The 22,880-nt window shown below is 41.7% G+C and overlaps 1 protein-coding gene and 1 pseudogene across 1 annotated transcript; one reads left to right on the top strand and one right to left on the bottom strand.

Moving 5' to 3' along the window:
* Window positions 1-4,573: 4,573 nt before the first annotated feature.
* Window positions 4,574-6,739, top strand: LOC131280237 (endogenous retrovirus group K member 8 Gag polyprotein-like). Its single transcript, XM_058306339.1, has one exon. It carries the CDS (start codon window positions 4,574-4,576, stop codon window positions 6,737-6,739), a length of 2,166 nt encoding a protein of 721 aa, XP_058162322.1.
* A 15,085-nt stretch (window positions 6,740-21,824) lies between these two features.
* LOC101439882 (olfactory receptor 52A5-like) lies at window positions 21,825-22,768 on the bottom strand (annotated as a pseudogene).
* Window positions 22,769-22,880: the final 112 nt, after the last annotated feature.

Here is a 22,880-nt window from a genome sequence, read left to right as displayed (position 1 = left end):
ACTACCATAGAGGTTTAATGTGGGACCCAGGAGGGTAGAAGCCATGAATTCATTATAACACTTAAGGCAAAATGCAAAGAAATTCTGTGTTATCTTAACAATTTCAATAGAGAATTCAATCAAACAGAAGTTTAAAGCAGAGAAGTAAACATGTAAAAACGAGTTTGACTTTATGGATTTCTTTGTTTATTATTCTGGGCTCTAAGATAAATTGAAACTATATCAATTTAAAAATAGTTTTAGGTGGGAGAAATCTCAAGTCATAATTTATAGGTAAAAAAGCCTTTTCACACAGTTTACCTCTTTTCAGAACATCTGACTACACGCTATATATGATGCTTTTTTGTGGAAGGGATGCAGAAAGAAAGTAATTTCTATTTCAAGGGAAGAAATTAAAGACTCAGGGAGGTGAAGAGAACTATCTGAATTATGAGTATTTAGAAGATGATGACAGCATAAACGTACATCTGTATTTTATTCTTAATCAGTGTTTTCTTTTACATTGTGCTGTATACATTTGAGCTGGCTAAAACAGAATTGATTCACAGGGGTGGGATACAGCTCCAGAGAAATGTTGTAAAAGGTAGATTAAGTTTGCCTTAAGATAAGTTTCTTCATTGAAATGTTCCCCAAAGGGCCTAATATGAATTAAAATGAGCATTTTAGTATAATATAAAGTTAACTATAAACCTCACATGTACTAAAGAAATATCTCAGTTGGTACTAATTGATATTAATTGCCGTAGTTAATTTGTCTTCAGGGAATATTAATGAAAAATGAACTAATAGTCAATTAAGTTTGGTCTCAGAATTATCACCTGCAATAGCAAATGCCAACATATATGGACTACATGTGCTTTAAACTATCAATATATTCCATGAACCTGCAATAATTAAATGAGTGAAGCCAAGGAGAAGAAAGGCCAGAAAATAAGGTCAGAAATTAACATATGTATTTATGGTAACATATTAAATGAAAAAAGCAAAAACAAAAACCAGTACATCATGAAAAAACAATAAGTTGCTTAATACAAGCTCTATTTAGAGATAAATAATTCATATTTTTCAGTTGTTGAACAAAAGCAAAATCTTACATGAATTAAAAATTAGTGTGAAAATTCATTGGTTTTGTGAAGATGAGGCATAACTTCTGACTATCAAAATTGTTACTTTTCTTACATTTGGCAATGCAGAATAGAAAATTTTGTTTATGGAAGTTTGTCTTAGATGAAATGATGCTATCTATAAAATTTACAAAACAAACATTTATCCCCAAATTCTATTTCTATTAATATAGTAAGGAAAAATGCCTGTACAACTGTGTATATACGCAAATGTTTATTGCATCATTAATATGTGTGAAACTTATATTAAAAGGAAAATGATGGGAAGCATCTGTGGCTCAATCAGTTGGGCTCCTGTCTACCATATGGGAGGCCCTGGGTTTGTGTCCCAGGGCCTCCTTGTGAAGGCAGGCTCACCTGCACGCTGTGAAGAGCCACCCAGCCCTGCAGATACAGCAGAGTGCTGTCAGGCCCACAAGCACCACAGAGAGCCGACTCAGCAAGGTGACGCAACAAAAAGGGAGACAAGCAATAGCACAGAAGCACACACAGTGAATGCACACAGAGAGCAGACAGCAAGCAAGCCACAAGGGGGGAGGGGAAATAAATACAGACACAGAAACACACACACTGAATGAACACAGAGAGCAGACAGCATGCAAAAGACCCCAAAGGGGGAGGGAGCAAATAAAAAAAAAGGAAAATGATCAAATTAGTCATGGTATTTCTCTTATGTACAATATAATAGAATTTTTTAAAAAATGAGGTCCCAAAAGTTTCAATTTATAATGTTGCAAATATTATAACATCAGGTGAAATACTGCTGCAAAAAATGTTCATGGTATGATTAAATTTTATTTAAATTATCTCTACATACATTCAGATATATAAAAATGTATGAATATCATATCACTTAAAATTGGTTAACTCTGATGAAAAAATTGGAAGAGAGAGAAAGAAACACTTTGCTTTGAGTTTTTACTATAAAACTCCTATCAATTTACATACAAATGTATTATTCAAAGGGGGAAATTATTTGGATTTTTTACAGTATATAGAATATTTTTGGTTAACTTGTTAATTGTTTTTTCATATTTATAGACATTAGAAATACTTTCCAACATTTAAAAGTCCCTGTATAAACTTTGTGATTGGCCTCATTTTCTAAGCATAGGACAAATACATTAATAATTTTTAAAATAAGGTTAATAAAAATATCCTTGTATCTAATGCAAATGAAAATAAACTCAAGAAAGTTAGAAGGGATTAGCTAGGGACAAAGTTTCCATGCTGAACAAGTAGAAAAGCTAGATTAAAATTTAAAAATAAATTTGAAGTCTTTGGAGACCTTCTGGAGCATTAAAATTTTAGAAGAGATCAGAAGACAGAGAAAGCTGATTTTCTTAGCCACATTTATCTGATGACCTTTTCTCATTTCTAGGTATAGGACAAGAGACTGATAATTTAGAATTCTCTGCAGAGCACTATTGTTGAGGGTCATAAGAATGACAGAGGTTTTGGCAAGGCATAAGAAAAATAAAGTAAGCAACTCAAGTGTGAGACAGGAGTATTAGAAATCTCAGCCTGACACATTTCTGGTTTATCCTCAAAACATTTTCTGAATTCTGCAACTACATGTAACAGAAGGCCAAAAACCAAAGCAGAAGATATTTGAAAAATTAAGGGAGTTTTGGGCAGTCTTGCCTTCCTGGGCACACAAGCATTAATACACAGACAACTGAAGCTTTCTGGGCATAATCAGTTTTCAGCAGAAAGTTTGGAAACTCAAACCTAGATACAATTCCACCCACTTCCATATAAATGGTAAAATAAACTCCAACCCAGCCAAATCCTGGATTAGGTTAAACTGAAAAGACCTTGTACAGGTTTATCAGAGAGGAAAGGGTAAACTGTCACTGGAAGAAACAATATCATATGCCTTTCACAAAATCATAATATCTGAAAAATCAATTCAAAACCAAGGAAAGAATTTAAGAATTAATAGAAGGAAGCAGATGTAGTCAAGTGATTGATCTCCCATCTACCATATAGGAGGTCCCAGGTTCAGTTCCCAGGGAGTCCTGGTTAAAGTGAGCTGGCCGGAGCAGAGAGCTGGACTGCATGGAGAGATGATGCAACAGGATAAAGCAGCAAAAAGGAGACACAGAGAGACACAACAGAGCAGGAAACTGAGGTGGATCAAGTGATTTGGTGCCTCTCTCCCATGTCAGAAGGGCCCTGGATCATTTCCCAGTGACTTGAGAAGAGAAGATGAGAAGAGAAGATGAACAGATACAGAAGAATGTGCAGTAAATGGACACAGAGAGCAGAAAGCGAACACAAGCAGGGTTGGGGGGGGATAAAAAGTAAAATAAATCTTTAAAAAAAAGTTAATAGAAACAAACCCACTATTACTTTGTATATTAGAATTAGTTGTCAAGGATTTCCAAATGATGATGTTAATGTGTCAAAAAATAGAGAAATAGATGGATAAAAATGAAGCTATGAGGAATTGCACCTGAAAATTGGAATTTACCAAAAATAAAAGGAGCAGAGAGGAAGAGAAAGTGAGAAAGAAAGAATATCAAAAAGATATTCTAAAACCATAAAATTCAAGACAAACATAATAATTCAGAAAACCAGAATTATAGTGCAAAGGCAAAAATTGTGACCTGCTCCGAACTGGCGGGGGCGAGTTCTAGGACCTGTGGAAAGGAATGGGATAGGGGACTAGAAGAATGGAGGCAAGACAGGATTCTGATCAAGCCTCGTTTATTGGGGGTAAAACATGGGGATATATAGTGAGGGAAGGGAACATGTACATATGTTGGGGGCAGTAAAAATGAGCACACACCGAATTTAGCAGAGCCAGCAGCACGGCCACCGGAGCGGAGCCAACTTTCCTATTTGAGTAAGCTATAATTAGTTCACCAAAACATGGCGGGTCCCACATCATGGCAGAACTCAAATCTGCCCTGTTACTTCCTCATTCTTCTTCCCCCTCAGTTCTTTGTTCTCTGTCTTCCCGCCACTGCCCAGGCTGATAAGATAGTGCGCAGGCGCAAGGCGTGAAACTAAGGTCTGCCTCCCACCCCGGTGACAGCAACAACCAATCCTTAGCCTCTACTACCTCACTCCCTGCTCCTCCCCCACCCGAGGGTATATGTACTTTGCCCCCTTTAATAAAGTTGCAGTTTGATCAGAACCCTGTCTTGCTGTCATTCTTTGTGTCTCTTGTCCCACCATTCTTTCTCGGCAGGTTTTGGGTCTCTGTTGCTGTCCCGCGGGCCGGGACAGTTTGGCGCCCAGTGTGGGGCCCGACAGTTCCCTGTAATTGAGAAAAGAACATCGCTTCACCCAGGAAGGGAGTACTCCCAGCACATCAGCCGACGAAATGCTCCCAGCGGCGGAAAGGGAACAGCTTTGCACCAACCCGTAAATCCTTCAATCATTGGTGGTGGCCAAGCGGGTAAGCGAAATACTCTATTTCGCTTCACTTCTTTGTAATCATGGGACAAGCAGAATCCTCACACTCATTATTTCTTTGCCAAGTAAAGGAGGCACTCAAGACACGAGGAGTTAAGGTTAAAAAGAAAAGTTTAACTGAGTTCTTTAAGTTTGTTATCAAAACCTGTCCATGGTTTCCCGAGGAGGGCACAATAGATGAAAAATGTTGGAACAGAGTAGACAATTGTTTAACTGATTATTACAAAACCTTTGGACCTCAGAGAGTCCCCGTCACTGCATTCAATTACTGGCAACTAATACAGGGTATACTTGGAATTACACCCCAACCCCCTGATATAAAGAATCTAGTCTCAGAAGGGGAAACTGCCTTAAAGTTGAGCTCTTGGCCCCCTTCGGGTTGTGATAAAAGGTCTGAATTGCACTCACAGCCCCACCCCTCACATCCAGGTTCACCCCTTAGCCTAATCTCCCTCGGCTATGCAGATACTGAGCCCCTTCACCCTGCCACACCTTCCGCCCCCTCTCCCGAGGATGGAAATGGTGAGGACAATCCAAAGACCCCTGATAAGAACATGGAATGTAACCTTGAGCCGCTCTCATTCCCGCCCTTTAAACCCCCCCCATATGGAACCTCTTCCAATCTAAATCCTCCGTTTTTATATCCTTTGGCTTTAATGCCTTCCCTTGCAAACCTTCAGCAACCTCCCACTCTTTCAGGTCCTTCTGAGATTAGCGAGCTTAGCGCTGAAATTCGCAGTATTCGGGAGCTCACTCAAACTCTTATAAGCATCTCACTTCCCGATACCAAAAGCAAGGACCCTTTGCTCGCCTTCCCCATTCTCCGGAGTGGGCGGTCCACTTCTGCTAAACTCCGCCCTCCCATTCCTGACAGAAACCTAGCCCTCTCTGACAATAGTACTGATGAGTCCAGGGAGGATGAACCTCAAACCCACACTAGGAAGAAGCAAACCCGTGAGCCAGAGCCCAGTCCATCTAGCAGGCCAGAGCCCGGTCCATCTAGCAGGCCAGAGCCCGGGGAAAATGAACTTGAACCCCGGTCTACCAGACCAGAACCCACCCCACTCAGGGCAAGAACCCATGCACGGCGGCGCAGCACCTCCCCCGACGTATATCTTCCTTTAAGTTTCAAATCCATTGAAAAATTTAAAAAGGCAGTTCATTCATATGGGCCCACTGCTCCATTCACCCTTGCCCTAATAGAGGCACTGGGCGATAAGGAATTAACACCTAACGATTGGTTCCAGCTAGCTAAAGCTGTGCTCTCCAGGGGAGATTTCATTACTTGGCGCTCACATTATGAGGAAGCGGCCAGAGAATATGCTATACACTATGAGAAAAGGGAAGAAACAAAAGGCTGGACAGTAAGAAAATTCATGGGCCAAGGCTCCGCCCAGTCCAGTGCAGCCCAGGCCCGGTTCAGCGCAGGGCTCATTTCTCAAATTCAGAGGGCGGCCCTTAAGGCCTGGAAAAAATTGCCAATAAAAAATCACCCAACTTCTTCTCTGGCAAAATTAACTCAGGGGCCAGAAGAACCATTTGCTGACTTCCTTAGTCGGCTGCAAGCCACAGCCGAACATCTGTTTGGTGACACGGAAACCGGGTGTGATTTTATTAAGCAACTTGCTTTTGAAAATGCAAATGAGCCTTGCCAACAGGCCATCCGCCCGTTTCGTAACACTGATCTTTCTAATTGGGTGCACCTATGTGCAAATGTTACGCCTGCCAAAACCATGGGCATGGCCATTGGTGCAGCACTTCAAAGTTTTAAAAAAGACCTAAAGAAAACTTTAGCCAACTCATCTTCTTGCTTTAATTGTGAGCAACCTGGGCACTTTGCAAAGGATTGCCCTATGAAGGCTCCTGCAATGCTTCAGCCCGTTATCCCTGGTGCTAGGCCATGCCCCTCCACTGTTTGCCCAAGGTGCAAAAAGGGGTATCACTGGGCTTCAGAGTGCCGCTCTCATACAGATATTAATAACCTACCACTCAAACCCCGGTGGCAGGGAAACTCCCAGCGGGGCCAGCCCCAGGCCTCACCCCGAACAAACCCCGGGGCTACACGGTTTGTTCAACCCACGGCACCAGCCCTCCCAACCATTCACCACGCTGCTACATCGCAGATCTATGGAGAGCAACAGCAGGGAGTGCAGGATTGGACCTCTGTGCCGCCTCCGAATCAGTATTAACCCTGGACTCCAGCCCTGTCCTTATTCCAACAGGAGTGTACGGGCCATTGCCCCCCAATACATTCGGCCTTATATTGGGGAGAGCCAGTACCTCCTTAAAATGAGTTCAAGTCCTCCCAGGAGTATTAAATAATGATTTCATAGGCGAAATAAAAATAATTGCAGCCACCTCGTATAACATAGTCCCAGTACCCACTGGCACTCGTATAGTACAGCTTGTCATCCTCTCCTTACATCAGGCTAATTCCAATTTCAAAAAGTTGCAGCGCACCAACGAAAGTCCCAGCTCCTCTGATACTTTCTGGGTCCAAGCCATAACTCATAACCGACCCACTTTAAAACTAAAACTGAATGGCAAATCTTTTGAGGGAATATTAGACACAGGAGCCGATGCTACCATTATTTCCTCTAATCACTGGCCTAAATCTTGGCCCCTTACTGTAGCAGCCACTCATTTACAATGGATAGGGGAAAGCACCAACCCCCTCCAAAGCTCACAAACCCTGAACTGGGAGGATAGCAAAGGCAATAAGGGCACAGTTACTCCTTTCGTACTGCCCAATCTTCTCATTAACTTATGGGGCAGAGATATCCTCTCTCAAATGAAAGTCTTTATGTGCAGCCCTAATAACACCGTCGCTGCCCAAATGCTTAACATGGACTTTCTGCCTGGCAAGGGCTTAGGCAAAGACAGTCAAGGCATTAAACAGCCTATCTCAGTAAAACCTAATGCAAGTAAAGCGGGACTTGGGTTCCCGCAGGATTTAACATAATGGCCGTTGACATTCCTGTACCCCATGCTGAAAAATTTTCTTGGAAAAATACACAGCCAGTGTGGGTTGATCAATGGCCACTAACCTTAGAGAAAACCTTGGCCGCTATAGAGTTAGTACAGGAACAACTTGCTGCGGGACATATTGAGCCCACATAGTCTCTCTGGAACACCCCTATTTTTGTCATAAAAAAGAAATCTGGTAAATGGAGACTATTACAAGATTTACGGGCCGTTAACAAAGCAATGATCCCTATGGGGGCTTTGCAGCCTGGCCTTCCTTCACCAGTCGCAATCCCTTCAAGCTTTCATAAAATCGTTATAGACTTGAAGGATTGTTTTTTCTCAATACCTCTTCATCCTGAGGATAGACAGCATTTTGCCTTCAGTGTCCCCCAAATTAACTTTCAGGGCCCTATGCCTAGATTTCAGTGGAAAGTCTTACCGCAAGGAATGGCAAACAGCCCCACCTTGTGCCAGAAATATGTTGCCACAACCATTAACCGGTTAGGCAGGCCTGGCCACAAATCTATATTCTCCATTATATGGATGATATCCTGCTGGCAGGGTCATGCCCTACTGAATTTCATTCCTGCTACCAAAGCCTTCTCAAACACCTAACAGCAAGAGGTCTCTCAATAGCCCCTAATAAAGTACAAACTTCTAATCCCTTTTCATACCTTGGGTTCGAACTCTGGGATCAGCAGGTCCTAATCCCTCACATTAAGTTACAAACCTCCCATTTGCTAACGCTGCACGATTTCCAAAAGCTCCTGGGGGACATTCAGTGGCTTCGCCCCTATCTCAGAGTACCTACCGAAGTGCTCCTTCCGCTCAATGAAATTTTAAAGGGAGACACCAACCCCTCCTCTCGTAGGAGTTTAACCATAGAGGCGGCACAAGCGCTCGAGGTCATAAATCAGGCCATCCAAACGCAAACTTGCTATCAAATAGACTATCGCCATCCTTTAACATTTATAGTGCTGGCTACAACTCACACACCAACAGGCGTTTTTTGGCAGTCCCCTCATGACCAGCAAGACAAGCAGGGTCGCCCATTGCTTTGGATTCATCTTTCAGCTACCCCTCCCCGGGTGCTCTCGCCATATCTTTCTCTTATTGCTACGCTCATAACCAAGGCCAGACAAACCAGCTGCCAACTCTTTGGCAAAGACCCGGATTCCCTTATCGTCCCATACACACAAGAGCAGGTCAATTGGCTTTTTCAAACTGACGATGAGTGGGCCATAGCATGCTCCTCCTTTGTAGGCAACATTGACAATCATTACCCAGCTAATCCATTAATTCAGTTTGCAAAAACTCACCCGTTCACCTTTCCAAAAATCACAAAACAAAAACCCATTAACCCAGCTCTCCTGGTTTTCACTGACGGCTCAGCAAACGGAACCGCCGCCTACGTTATCCAAGACCAGGTTTTCTCTGTGCCCTCCCCTTACACCTCAGCTCAACTTGTTGAACTCTATGCAGTTTTGCAGGTCTTTTCTCACCTCCCAAGTCAGTCATTTAACTTGTACACTGACAGCGCATACATAGCTCACTCACTGCCTTTGTTAGAAACAACCCCCTTTATTAAGCCATCAAGCAATGCAGTACCACTATTCTCTGAAATTCAGAAAGCCATTTTTGCAAGACAACACCCATTTTTCATAGGACATCTTCACACCCACCAGAACCTCCCGGGACCTTTAGCCAAAGGAAATGCATTGGCAGACGCTGCCACCCGGCTAACATGCATTGCCCTCTCTACTCCTTTAACCTTGGCCACACAAGCCCACGCTCAACACCACCTAAATGCAAACACACTCCGTCAAAAGTTCAATATCACTAGGGAACAAGCTAGGGAAACTGTTAAAACCTGTAAAAATTGTGTAACCCAGTTACCAGTCCCCCACTTAGGAGTTAACCCCAGGGGACTTATCCCAAACAAAGTCTGGCAAATGGATGTTACTCACCTCACTAGTTTTGGGCAACTAAAGTACATCCATGTCTGTATAGACACTTACAGCGGCTTCATCCTGGCTAGCTTGCAATCCGGGGAAGCCTCAAAACATGTTATATCCCATTTACTACACTGTTTCTCCATTTTAGGGCAACCCAAAGTTATTAAAACAGACAATGGACCGGGATATACCGGAAAGAACTTTCAAACCTTCTGCCAACAGCTACAGATTAATCATATTACAGGCATACCATATAACCCCCAGGGCCAAGGTATTATAGAGCGTGCCCATCGCACCTTAAAGAACGCTCTAAGCCGCCTGGCTGAGAGCTCGCTCAGCCTCTCCAAACAGTGGCCCCGAGACCTCCTGCACCACGCTCTCTTTGTTCTCAATTTCCTTACTTTGGATATAAATGGGCAATCTGCCACCGATAGACATTGGCACCCTGCTTCTCAAACGCAGCAGGCCACAGTCATGTGGTGTGACTCTTTAACATCACAGTGGAACGGCCCGACCCCGTGATCATTTGGGGATGAGGCTCCGCCTGCATATACGATCAAAAAGGGAACGGCCCTCGCTGGCTACCAGAAAGACTAATAAAACAAGTCAACCCCCCGTCTTCCCAACCACAAACTAATTCTTCCAGGGAGATAATTTCCCCCTGAGAAAAAACTTTCTCTTTTCTTTTACAGGTCGCTTAAGAATCGCAAGAAGCCCCTGTCATTGCAACAGCCTGTAATAAGAGAACACGCTGCCTCAACCAGACGTGCCTGATCCGGTCCTCACAAACCCACCTTGGAGAAGCCTCCCGCCTCAATCAACGACCAGGTGATCTCCAATCAAAGCGCAAATGCTTCTCTCACTCCCTTCGCAACCATTTCTGTTCTATTTCTTTCTCATAACCTTTGTCTTTTTAACAGTGTTTTCTGCCATCTGCCTAGCCTCTACCACCCCGAAGGACTGGAACCTCAGCCAACGAATTCTCCTTGCTGTCGCCTTTCTGCTTGTTGTCTCCATCTTCATCTCCCTTGTTGTCTTCCTCCCATAATGGGTTCCGTGAGCCTTTCACTGTTTAAAACTATCTCTCTTTTCCTCCTCTGTCTCCCTATTACATTCACCAACCCTGACCACCAACCTTTTATTTGGACATTGAGCCTTTGGCAACAGGAGAAATTACTTCAATACAAGGTCACCTCCACCTCCCCTATCTTCTCTATTCACCTTTGCCGCCTTACAGGCCAAAGTCCCGATTGTTACCCGGGATGCCAGGGACAGGGCTGCTATGGCGGCGGGGGAGGTGCTGTCCCAGGCCCCGGGGGACCTCCAATTTCAGGCTATTATATCTGTCCTTCTTCAGCAGGCTCCTCCTCCCGTTCCTGCCATGACCCTGCACACTATTATTGCCCCTCCTGGGGGTGCGAATCTATGGCAGTCGGATGGCAGGGAGCCCCGAATTATGACCCCAACCTTAAGTTACTCAGTCGTCAACTCTCCCCGCGGCAAACCAACCTCACCCTACAAGTAAAAAATCCCAGTGACGTACAATGGCTTGCTGGCCGCACATGGGGAATACGGCTCTTCATGAATGGGCATGATGCTGGTGCCTTCTTCCTTATAAGAAAAAACCCAGCCATCTCCTCACCATCCCCCATTCCAGTCGGCCCTAATTCAGTTCTCAACCCATTGTCTCATTATACTCACCCTAACATTTCTCGTTCTAGCATCTCCTCTAATGTCTCCTCTGACGTACCTTCGCTGAGTCTGCATAACCCGCTCATTGCCCTCCTTAATGCCACATTCCTCTCTCTAAACTCTAAACTCTTCCAACCCCAATCTCACAAAAAAATTGTTGGTTGTGCTTCTCCTCCGCGGCACCATACTATGAGGCTATAGCCACCAATGCCTCTTACCAAACCTCCACAAGTAGCAATCCTGCCTTCTGTAGCTGGAAACAAACGAGAATAAGGCTGACAATTCAGTCAGTCTCTCAGAGCGGGTTTTGCGTCACTAAGATCGGGGGTACTATCGTTTCTTCCATGAAAACTCTTTGCAATTTCACCGCTACCCCTGAAGCAACTGCCCAGTTCCTAGTACCCCATAATAACACAAAATGGCTGTGTTCCTCTACCGGCCTCACCCCATGCCTCAGTATCCAAACTCTTAATCATACCAAAGAAACTTGCGTACTTACCATTATACTTCCCCACATTTACTTTCATAATGATAACCAATTCTTTGATTCCTGGCAACACTATTTCTCGCCAGTCTATGTACAGAAAAGAGAAATTATCACTGCTATTACAATTGCTTCCCTTTTAGGTCTTGCTGGAGCCAGGACAGGGATTGCAGCCCTTACCTCACAACAAACTTCCCTCTCCTCTATCCGGAGAGCCATTGACGAAGACATAACTCGTCTGGAAAGCTCCATTTCCCACTTAGAAAAATCCCTAAACTCTCTGTCCGAAGTAGTGCTCCAAAATCGCAGAGGTTTAGACCTCCTCTTCCTTAAAGAGGGAGGGCTCTGCGCAGCCTTAGGGGAAGAGTGTTGTTTTTATGTTAATCATTCCAGCCTCATTAGAGATAACATGACCCAAGTGAGGGAGGGGCTAGCAAAACGTAAAAGAGAAAGAGAAACCCAAGGAAATTTCTCCTGGGGGTTTAATGGAATCCTCCCTTATATTCTTCCCATATTGGGCCCACTAATAACTATACTCCTCATATTGTCTTTTGGACCTTGGGCCGTAAAAAGAATTATTCAGTTAGTTAAGGACCAAATTGACTCCACTCTTGGTAAGCCTATCCAGGTACATTACCATTGGCTCCACCTCGCTGATCAAGGTGTGTCCATGGACCATGCAGACTGTCTCCCTTCCTGGATGAATCCTCCCCACCAATAAGCTGCTGAGTGCCAGGCACAGCACTGCAGGAGACAGTTAGAGGTAAGCACAACCTAACTGATCTCTGAGAAGTATGCCTCATTGTTACAGGGGTATGCTCTGTTTGCTAAGGCCACTAGGCAGGGTGCTTCAACCACATTCGGCCTGCATAGACAGGCGGGATGCGTCGATAGCATTCTGAATGCTTAGGGAGCTGGACTGGCTAGCCAATGATGGGCAACTGAACCGGCCTAACAGTCAACCTAAGACAGGGACATGGCCTTTTGCTGCCATGCCTCCCCATGACAGGTAAGACTGGTCACGTGTGTGAGTGAGCTGAAACGGCTCACCGGGTGCGGTTCCGACCCAAATCAGGCACAGCCCCCCCTCATTCCATCTGCCTTTACTGCATACTCAATAACACCCCTTCCCGAAAAATCAGAGCCATCCACATCAGGGAAGTGAGGCCTCTACTTCCCTCAGCTAGCCGTACGAGAAATACTGTGCTAATAAAAGAAAAAGGGAGGAGATGTTGGGGGCAGTAAAAATGAGCACACACCGAATTTAGCAGAGCCAGCAGCACGGCCGCCAGAGCGGAGCCAACTTTCCTATTTGAGTAAGCTATAATTAGTTCACCAAAACATGGCGGGTCCCACATCATGGCAGAACTCAAATCTGCCCTGTTACTTCCTCATTCTTCTTCCTCCTCAGTTCTTTGTTCTCTGTCTTCCCGCCACTGCCCAGGCTGATAAGATAGTGCGCAGGCGCAAGGCCCGAAACTAAGGTCTGCCTTCCACCCCGGCGTCCCACCCCGGAGACAGCAACAACCAATCCTTAGCCTCTACTACCTCACTCCCCGCTCCTCCCCCACCCGAGGGTATATGTACTTTGCCCCCTTTAATAAAGTTGCACTTTGATCAGAACCCTGTCTTGCTGTCATTCTTTGTGTCTCTTGTCCCACCATTCTTTCTTGGCAGGTTTCGGGTCTCTGTTGCTGTCCCGCGGGCCAGGACATACATAGGTGATAGGCTGGTCTTGTGGGTGGCAGACGTCCAAGGAGGGGATTGGCCGACAGCTTCCACCGGGTCTGCGGAGTTTCATGCTTTGATCACCTGAGTAGTGGCGGGAGAGGGAGAACAAAGAAGCAGGGAGGAGAAGAATAAGGAAATGACAGGGCAGATTTGTGAACTCTGCCATGTTGTGAGATCCACCATGTTGTGGGAGGCTGTAGATGGGTCTCACAGCGGATGGCTCCCCACAGGCCCCCCTTTTCTGTTTAATGAGTTATGAATTGAAGAAAGGAACAGCCAGCGGCGACTCACATTGGAGCAGGGCTTATTTTCAGTAGTGGCATGCGGCTGCAAGGTGCTCCCGTGCTGAAAGGGGGGCTGTGCCTATCTCAGGTCAGGGCTGCACCTGGTAAGCAATTCATCTTACCCGGTATGCGATCAGTCTTACCCGTCATTGGGAATCGTGGCAGCAAAAGGCCATGTCCCTGTCTTAGGTTGACTGATGGGTCAGCCCAGTTGCCCATCATTGGCTAACCAGTCCAGCACCTCGGTGACAGATGGCTTGCAATTACAGCAAGCTATAACGGGGAGCCCTCATAGACCATGTATGACAAGCATGATGTACTGAGATTGGTGGATGTGGCCACACCTGCCCCAGTCTTGTCAGGCCAGGGTGTCCATTGCTCGTTTGAGCCACTGGATCTTTGCCGAAGCCGTTCAGTGATATAGATTAAACAGAGAAGGTTAAGCCATGATAAGGGAGGTGGTGACTGTAAGGGGAAAACAGGCAAAGAAATGCTATTAGGGTACAGGATAGCAAATGAAACAACATATGAAATTTGCATTTTCAAAGGTTGGTTGTTCATTCTTCGGTCCGGATAGGTTGGTACTGACGAACAGTGGCAAGATATATCACATGGGCCGAGATTTGCTTCATCCTTTCTTGGAGAAATTTAAGGAGGCAAGGCGCAAATGCACAGATTAAAAGGAGAGCGATTAAGGGGCTGAGGAGGGGACCCAGCCATGTTACAAGAGGGGAGGTGAGCCAGGCCAATAGGGAGGAGGTTGATTGGGAGGGCAGTATCCCTTCCCGCAATTCTCGCAACTTAACATTTTTGCTCAACAATACCAGATTCATTTATATACTAGCAGCATTCCTCCTGGAGGAAAAGGCAGGTTCCCCCTATTTTCAGCTGTGAGTAAGTTAAGGGCCCTGTGGTTTGGAAGGACTACTTGGGTGACGGATGTTAGTTGCCGCTGCAGAGAGTCAAGAAACTGTGCACTGGATTCTAGGCTAATTTGTCATTGTTGTTTAAAGTATTGCAAGCTGATGAGGCCATGACCAAGAGCACCACCTGCTGTGGCAGCTGCAGCAACTGAACCTGTGAGGCTAATTTTTTTTTACCAATATAGGGAGGAAGGCGGCTCTCTTTTACACAGATGGGGATAGTAAAATTTTTTTAGTTTGCCTTCTCCATAGTATGTTAGTTGTGGGGTAATGGCTACTAGGATGCAAGGCCTCATTTTTATAGAATAGAGCATTTTGGGTTATAGTTAATTTTCCAACCACAAACACATAAGGATCTCTTACACATGCCTGAAGATGATGAATTTGATTTAAATGCAGATATTGACCATTCTTACTATTATTCCCAATCCATTCTATAGTAGGAACTATTCCTAGAAAAACTCTCCACAAATTCTTTTGTTTATGTATAGATGTAATATTACACCATGGAGAAGGGATCCATTTCCCTTTCTGCTTCCAAATATAGTTTTTAGTAAAAATTATTTTTTGTTGTCCTTTACTATTTAGACCATGCCAAATAAATCTGTCATTATATTCAATGGGACTCCCCATAGGGGCACTTTCCCACACTATTCCATAGGAATCATTAAAAAATGACAGATCCTCTTTCTATACGGCACTCTTGCCATCCTTCTTTATCCCTACTGTCTTTTTGCAGACAATCATAGTAGGATTTTTGGTCATGAATAAATTGGAACAGGGAAATAAAGTCACAATAAACTGAATATTATTATTTTTAAAGATAATTATGGCCTGATTTTTAACCTACATACAGGAAGGATGGTTACTAATGCATAAGGGTTGATAATCAAATGGTAATATGAGATTATTGATTCTTTTTCTTTATAGGGTTTAATTGGCAATCGATTATCAATTGGTATAGGGAATATATGGGTTTTATTCAGATATATATGAAAGAATGGATTTTTCCAGGTTAACACTCTAAGTAATGGGGGGTTAGGTATATGGGCCTAATAAGTGTAATTACTGGCAGCTTCCTTATTACTTATGATCACCATCATCAGAAGTTGTAGAAGACTCCATCTCTTCATTCTGGGGTTTAATCCTTTTCACAGATAACTAAATTTGTTCTCCATTTTCTGAAATGATAAGAGCATAGCCTCACCCCCTTACTTTAATCCTGCCTTTTTTTCCATTCATTGCTTAAAATATCCTTCTACAATATTGGTTGATCTTCATTTTCTGCATTCACTGTAGATGTTTGACATTTTCCAAAGTGACATTCCACAGGTGTTAATGAATTATAAACACTAAGAAAATGTAAAGTAAATAAAGCTTTTGCTAATTAATCTTTTGGTGTTATAATACCATCATCTCCCCCTTTTTGTTTTAAAATCATAGTTTTTAGGGTATGATGGCTGCATTCAACTATGGCTTGACCTGTAGGATTATAAGGAATGCTGGTAACATGTTCAATACCATATTTTAAACAAAGATTCAAAGGATTTACTAATGTAAGAAGGTCCATTATCAGTTTTAATTTTCAGAGGGAATCTCCTTACAGCAAAAGCAGACCAGAGGTGTGAGTGAACATGATGAAACCATTCCCCACTTTGAGCAGTAGCCCACAAAAAATGAGAATAAGTGTCAATACAAACATGAACATATTGTAATTTACCAAAGGATGGTATGTGAGTAACATCCATCTGTCATAATTGATTAGGAGTCAGGCCTCTGGGATTAGTTCCAGCCTGAAAAGGCACCACTGTTAGTGGTCCACAAGTAGGACAAGTGCGAATAATTTCTTGTGCCTGTAGTCTTGTTAACTTTTGATATTTATTTTGCAGGCTTTTAACATTAATGTGAGTTAAAGCATGGTAATCATGAGCATTTTGTAAACACCTTACTAATAAATCAGCTCGAGCATTATTTGCTGTCATAGGACCAGGCAAAGAGGTATGAGAGCATATATGAGTAATGTAAATAGGATGCTGTTTTAACCTGATGAGACGTTGCAAGTTAGCCAAAAGTTGAGATAACTCATCAGTAGCAAAGATATGAGCTGTTTCAATATGCTTAACAGTAAGGCATACATATTCAGAATCAGAGACAATATTCAAAGGTTCCTTAAATATTGTTAATACCTTAATGATGGCAACAAGTTCAGTATGCTGAGCAGACGTGAATGGAGTTTGCCAAGTCTGTTCTTTTTTAAAAGTAACATATGCTGCTTTTTTATTACTATTACTATCAGTAAATACTGTACAAGATGGTTGGGCTATGCACATAGTCCTGAAAAGCATGGCAAGAATTCATTTTTACGTGTTGTTTTTTTTTTTTATATATATAGATAGAGGAATGCAGCTGGCTTGATTTGTGTAAGAAGACACTAAAGAAAGTCCTAGCAAGTTTTAAAACAAAGTGGTAGCAATACAGCTGGACATTAACTTTTTGCAACAAACTAGTAGTGTTTGGGATTGCTGCATACTAGTGTTGTTAGTTTAATCTATGATAAGAGGTTGTTTCTGTGACATATACTCTTTTATTATAATTAAAACTATAAATAACCACAGTGTACTTTTCTTAAATATTATGCTGAAATATTGGTAACTTTATACACTCTTAAGCATTTATAGAAACCTTTTACTCATACAACTTTAATTAACAGAGGGTTAAAGGAAAGAAAAACTTGTTAATTTTGTAACACTTTTAAACACCTTTCATTTAACTTATAACATATTAAATGAACTCAACCATCACTTTAATTTTTCTTTCAAGGTAAAAGAACAAATCTCTTATAATTAGTTTGGAATAAAAGGTTACTGTTAAATGATGAACACAAGAAGCTATTTTGATAAAACAGACTTTCTTTGTATACTGATTATTGAGGTTAAGAACTTTTACCAAAACTGATTAATGATGAGAGGCCTTGAGAAAGAATAAAAATTTTTAACTTTGCATCAGCATACTACTTGATACTAAAGCCTTTAAAATTTTATAGATAGACCCATTAAATTTTATTTAACTTTAACTTTAAAAATTCCTTTTCCACGAACCTTTTGCACTTTTAGTATTCACTGAGGTTTTGTCCCACACTCTACTCTTTCCAATAATCAATCATTTTATCTCAGGACAAAATTATCTTCTGTTTCCTTAATAATAAAAACACATTCCATATGGCCTACATACAAAGTTATCAAGCAAACCTTTTATAACATAATACCATGAACACTAAACAAGCTTGTTAAAAGAATGAACTTTTCTTTACTTTAAATACTTAGTAGCATGCAATATTAGAAACAGTTTTTTTGGAAGCAAGTTGGCAGGGGAGGCTGGCTGCCAAATAAATTTGTTATAAAATTACCTTTTATTATTATTATTATTATTAATTCAGGTTTGTTTATTAATGACCTTATGGAATTAGCCACTTAAACACTTTAATGTAAACCATGCTTCTTAAGACCTTTTATAATTATTTATAACCATATAGACTATATTTATATCATTTTAAGACAAATTTTACCTTTACAGAACACATTCCCTTACTTAAAGTTATTATAATACCTTCTATGATTTGCCACATGCAAATTAAGTTCCAAGAGTTTATGAAAAATTAGCCATCCTTTAGGACTTTAGGACAAAATATGCCTTTTTGCAAAACTTATTAAATTTCAGTTAGCATTTTCACAAACTTTTAACCTTTTTAATATTCATTTAAGTTTTACATTCTTCATATTATCCTGTGAAGAAAAATAAGTTATTCATTTCAATCTAGGCAAGAACCATTTTTTATGAAAAGGCATAGTAATTTTGCTAATCAAGACTTGCAATTTTTATTATTGTAGATATCTTATTAACATTTAAACTTATGTATTAATATAATAAACTTAAGTATTAATAAAAGCGCTTATTTAATTTTTGGCCATTTGAATAGAGCTCTTTTAAAAATTTCTACTAATTTATATTTACCATCCGGAGGTATCACAATATACACTGACATTGAATGAACAGACAGACAAACACAAAACAATTACAACACATTAACAGAAATATACAATGTATTTACAATCGACTCATAATTCTTTACTTTCTTGGTATAGCTGCTTTTAAATCCTTTGTTATATAACACATCTTAGATTGTACCTCTTACGATTTCTTCTGGAATTCATGTCACCTGTAAAACGCAAGCTTGTGCTTGGAAACATTATTAGTTGTCAGCAATCAGTTAAAATAACTTGAGCAGCATAAATGTAGTTAAGTTTTTATTTTGCAGTTTAGACAGACCATTAACACACATTTTTGGTTTATTACTGTAAGACTAAATTGAGACTTGAAGTTCTGGAGAAAACTATTGATTTAAAATTGAAAATTCTCCTTAGACTTTGATAGAAACTTGGTACTAATTTTATTACCTTGGTCAAGCAAGCCCAATCAGAACTAGAATGGAAACAAAACAAAACACAAATGTTGCCACGTTTCTCTCTCTTTCCAGTGGATTAACTATATAAGCCTTCACTAGCCCAGTGCTGGCCGTAGCAAGACCTTGTTGGTAGGCGGGGCTAATTTTAGGACAAAGCCTGATGTAACCAGAGAAGTCCTCCTTTATTTTATAAGGTCTCACCACGGCCTGACAAGCCGCATTTGCATTATCAAAGGCAATTTGCTTTACATAGTCTGTTTCTGTGTTGGTATCGCCAAAAAGTCTTTCTGCAGCCGTGCACAATCTGCCTACAAAATTTGAAAAGGGTTACTCTGGCCACTGCTTAATAGGAGGCAGGGTGTTCTTTTGTAGGCAGCCTTTTCCAGGCTCTAAGGGCCGTGGTTTGAATTTGGGAGAAAAGTCTGGGGTCGTATCTTGCTTGTTGCACAGTGCTTTCATAATCTCCCAAGCCTGTTACGGAGCAGTGGGCGCATAGGTGGAGGTGGCAGTTTTAAGCTCTTTTAAAGATCTAAAGGAGAAAGTGGAATGCACACGAAGTACCTTCACCTCACCATCTGCCTCATTATCTGCCTCATAGTTTTGGCCCTCGGTTTGCCTTTCGGTGGCCGGATATGCAAAAAAGGGTTTTTTTTTTTTCCACCGCAGGGGATGCACACCTGGGTGGCCTTTCTAGGCAGGTGCAGGTGGGCGGGAAGTCGATAAAAGGATTGTGGTTAATTGCCTTTCTGCATTTGTGGTGTTTTAATTCTTTTAGCTGCTCTAGCTCCTTTATGAGTTGTAAATACTCCCTTCCTGTGGAAACCAGGGACAAACTTCTTTTAGGAAGGCAAAGAATTTAGAGAGTTCTTTAGCATTAACCTTTACTCCTCTCGTCTCAAGCACGTCCTGCAGGCTGGATAGGAAAAGGGAACTATTACTAGAGGAGCCCTGCCCCATGGTAAAATCGACACTTACCAAGGCCTTGAAAGATAGGCGGTCTCCCAAGCATCTCTATCACACGTGCCCAAGCTGAAGCTCAGGTCTTCTGCCCAAGTCAGTCGCGCAGGGCCTCTGCCCTAGGCGGTCGCTCAGGTCTTCAGCCCAAGAATTCCCAGGTCTTCAGTGTAGTCTCAAATCACCAGCGCTGGCTTTTTCTGCAGTGCCGACTTGCTCCTGTCCCACGTCCCAGCCCCACATGGGGCGTCACTTGCTCCGAACCAGCGGGGGCAAGTTCTAGGACCTGTGGGAAGGAGTGGGGGTAGGGGACGAGAAGAATGGAGGCAAGACAGGATTCTGATCAAGCCTCGTTTATTGGGGGTAAAACACGGGGATATATAGTGAGGGAAGGGAACGTGTACATAGGTGATAAGCTGGTCTTGTGGGTGGCAGACGTCCAAGGGGGGGATTGGCCGACAGCTCGCACCGGGTCTGTGGAGTTTCACGCCTTGCACATGCGTATTGCTTTGATCACCTGAGTAGTGGCGGGAGAGGGAGAACAAAGAAGCAGGGAGGAGAAGAATAAGGAAATGACAGGGCAGATTTGTGAACTCCACCATGTAGTGAGATCCGCCATGTTGTGGGAGGCTATAGATAGGTCTCACAGCGGATGGCTCCCCACAGTGACCTAGAAGATAGGTTAGTAGAAAATAACAAAATTGAAATTCTCAGACAAGGTACATTCCTAGAGATGAAGAGAAATAGTTCACAATGATAAAAAAGGTCAATCAAACATGAAGATGTATTCATTTTAAATTGTATACATTCAATAAAATTTCTTAAAAATACATAAAGAGAAAATATATTGAACTAAAGGGCAATATAGAAAAATCCACAATCATAATGGGAATAATTAATAAACTTGACTATATGCATGCAAATATATGGGGAAGAAAATTGATACAGCTGTAATTAGCACTGCACTCAACAACTACAGAATTCACATTGCTTTGGATGGAACATTGGGATTTTACAGAAAGTGATCACAGACTTTGCCATGAGAAAAGTTTAATTTAATTTAATTTAATTTAATTTAATAAACAATGCAAAAATACAGATATTATTTTTTCTTCATATGAAACAGGAATGATGGTGACTAAAGATAAAGATAAACATAAAGATAGTGATAAGGGCAATGTTATTATCTGTATTGATTCCTTACCAGCTACCAAGACCCTTTCGAAGGGGTTTACTTAACTTTATATTGTTACACTATAAAATCACATCTCTACTTCTCAGGGAGACATATGTCATTTTTCTCTATTTCACACATTCGTTCTTGAACTTGTGACACCTCACACAGTTAGAAAATGGCAAACTAAAGTTTTGAGCTAATTCTGTGATTCTAGAGCACATACATGTAAACCAACATTGTCAATGATTTTTCCTACCAAAATTAAAACCTTTTCTGCCAAATGTTGATAACCACTGTTCTACTTGCCTTCAGTTAAAATGAGTTTTCAAAATGAAGTTTCTTTAAAACATATTAACATTAGTATACAAGAACTTTAATGCAGAATAAATTTAACAATGCTTTATAAAAACTGGTGGGGGAGGCAGGGATTTACATTTTCAAGATCTAATCTAATCTCCTCTTTCTGTGAAATTCTTCTTACTGCCTTCTGATTGCAGGTCAATAGCCTCAGGAATTCTTTAACACCTCTTCTATGTATTTATTAATTTATTTATAAAGTATAATGACAACCAAAGCCACTGCCAGGAGATACAGAATACATGGAACCAAGTTTAAAATCATATAGGGAAATATTTTAATGAAAAGTCATATCTGGTCTTTGGAACAGAATATTTTTACTGCCTGATATCGAATCTGCTTTGTCTTCATTCCGTAGATAAGGGAGTTAAGGAAAGGTGGGGCCAGCAGATAAAGATTGGACAAGGTGATATGTATATATGATGGTATACAAGATCCACTTCTGTGAGTAAAAAAGGAGAAAAAAGCCAGGAGATAAAATTGAAGGAAGACACATACATGGGGAATACATGTATTAAATGCCTTAAGACGAAACTCTTTCTGGGGCAGGTGGAAGACAGTGATAAATATTTAGATGTAGGGGAGAGCCATGACCATGAAGTCAAACCCACCAACAAAGAAAGCTCCAAGGAGCCCATAGACTTTATTGATGTAAACATCTTCAGTGGCAAGCTTCACAAGGGCCATGTGTTCACAGTAAGTGTGTGATATTAATTTGGTTCGGTAAAGTTTCAGGCGGCACTTTATGAGCAATAGGCATGGGATTACCAGAATGGCCGGACGCAATGTTAGGCCAAATCCAATATGAGTGACTAGTTGGCGAGTGAATATGGTAGCATGCTGCAGCTGGTAACAGATGGCAACATAGCGGTCCAGAGCCATGGCCAACAGGATTCAATACCCTGGAATGTGTGGATAAGCCACATTTGAAAGAGGCAAGCATCAAAATAAATCTCTGGCAAGTGGAACCAAAAAATTCCAAGCATCTTTGGTACAATGCTGGTGCTAAGTGCAATGTCTGTGGCTCCAAGCATAGCCAGGAAGATGTACATGGGCCCATGGAGGCTGTGTTCAGATTTGATGATGATCAAAAGTAGAGAATTTCCAATCAAAGCAGTGATGTACATAGCACAGAATAGAATCCCAATCCAACACTGTACAGGTTCTAAACCAGGGATGCCCATCAATGACAAGACAGAAGGCATAAATAGTGTTCCATTAGTAATAGGCATAACAGTGCACTTCGTGTTTGTAAGGGGGCAAAGTTTGTTAATCTTTGACTTTCTGTGCTTTTACATGTCCTGTCCACATACATTGAAAAAGTTCTTGAATAACAGAATGAAG

Source organism: Dasypus novemcinctus, chromosome 10, assembly GCF_030445035.2.
Source record: "Dasypus novemcinctus isolate mDasNov1 chromosome 10, mDasNov1.1.hap2, whole genome shotgun sequence".
NCBI lineage: Eukaryota > Metazoa > Chordata > Mammalia > Cingulata > Dasypodidae > Dasypus > Dasypus novemcinctus.
This window is presented reverse-complemented; position numbering and strand designations above follow the sequence as displayed.

Excerpts from the sequence above, each read along its gene's own strand:
- LOC131280237 (XM_058306339.1), top strand. The coding sequence starts at position 4,574 with ATGGGACAAGCAGAATCCTCACACTCATTATTTCTTTGCCAAGTAAAG.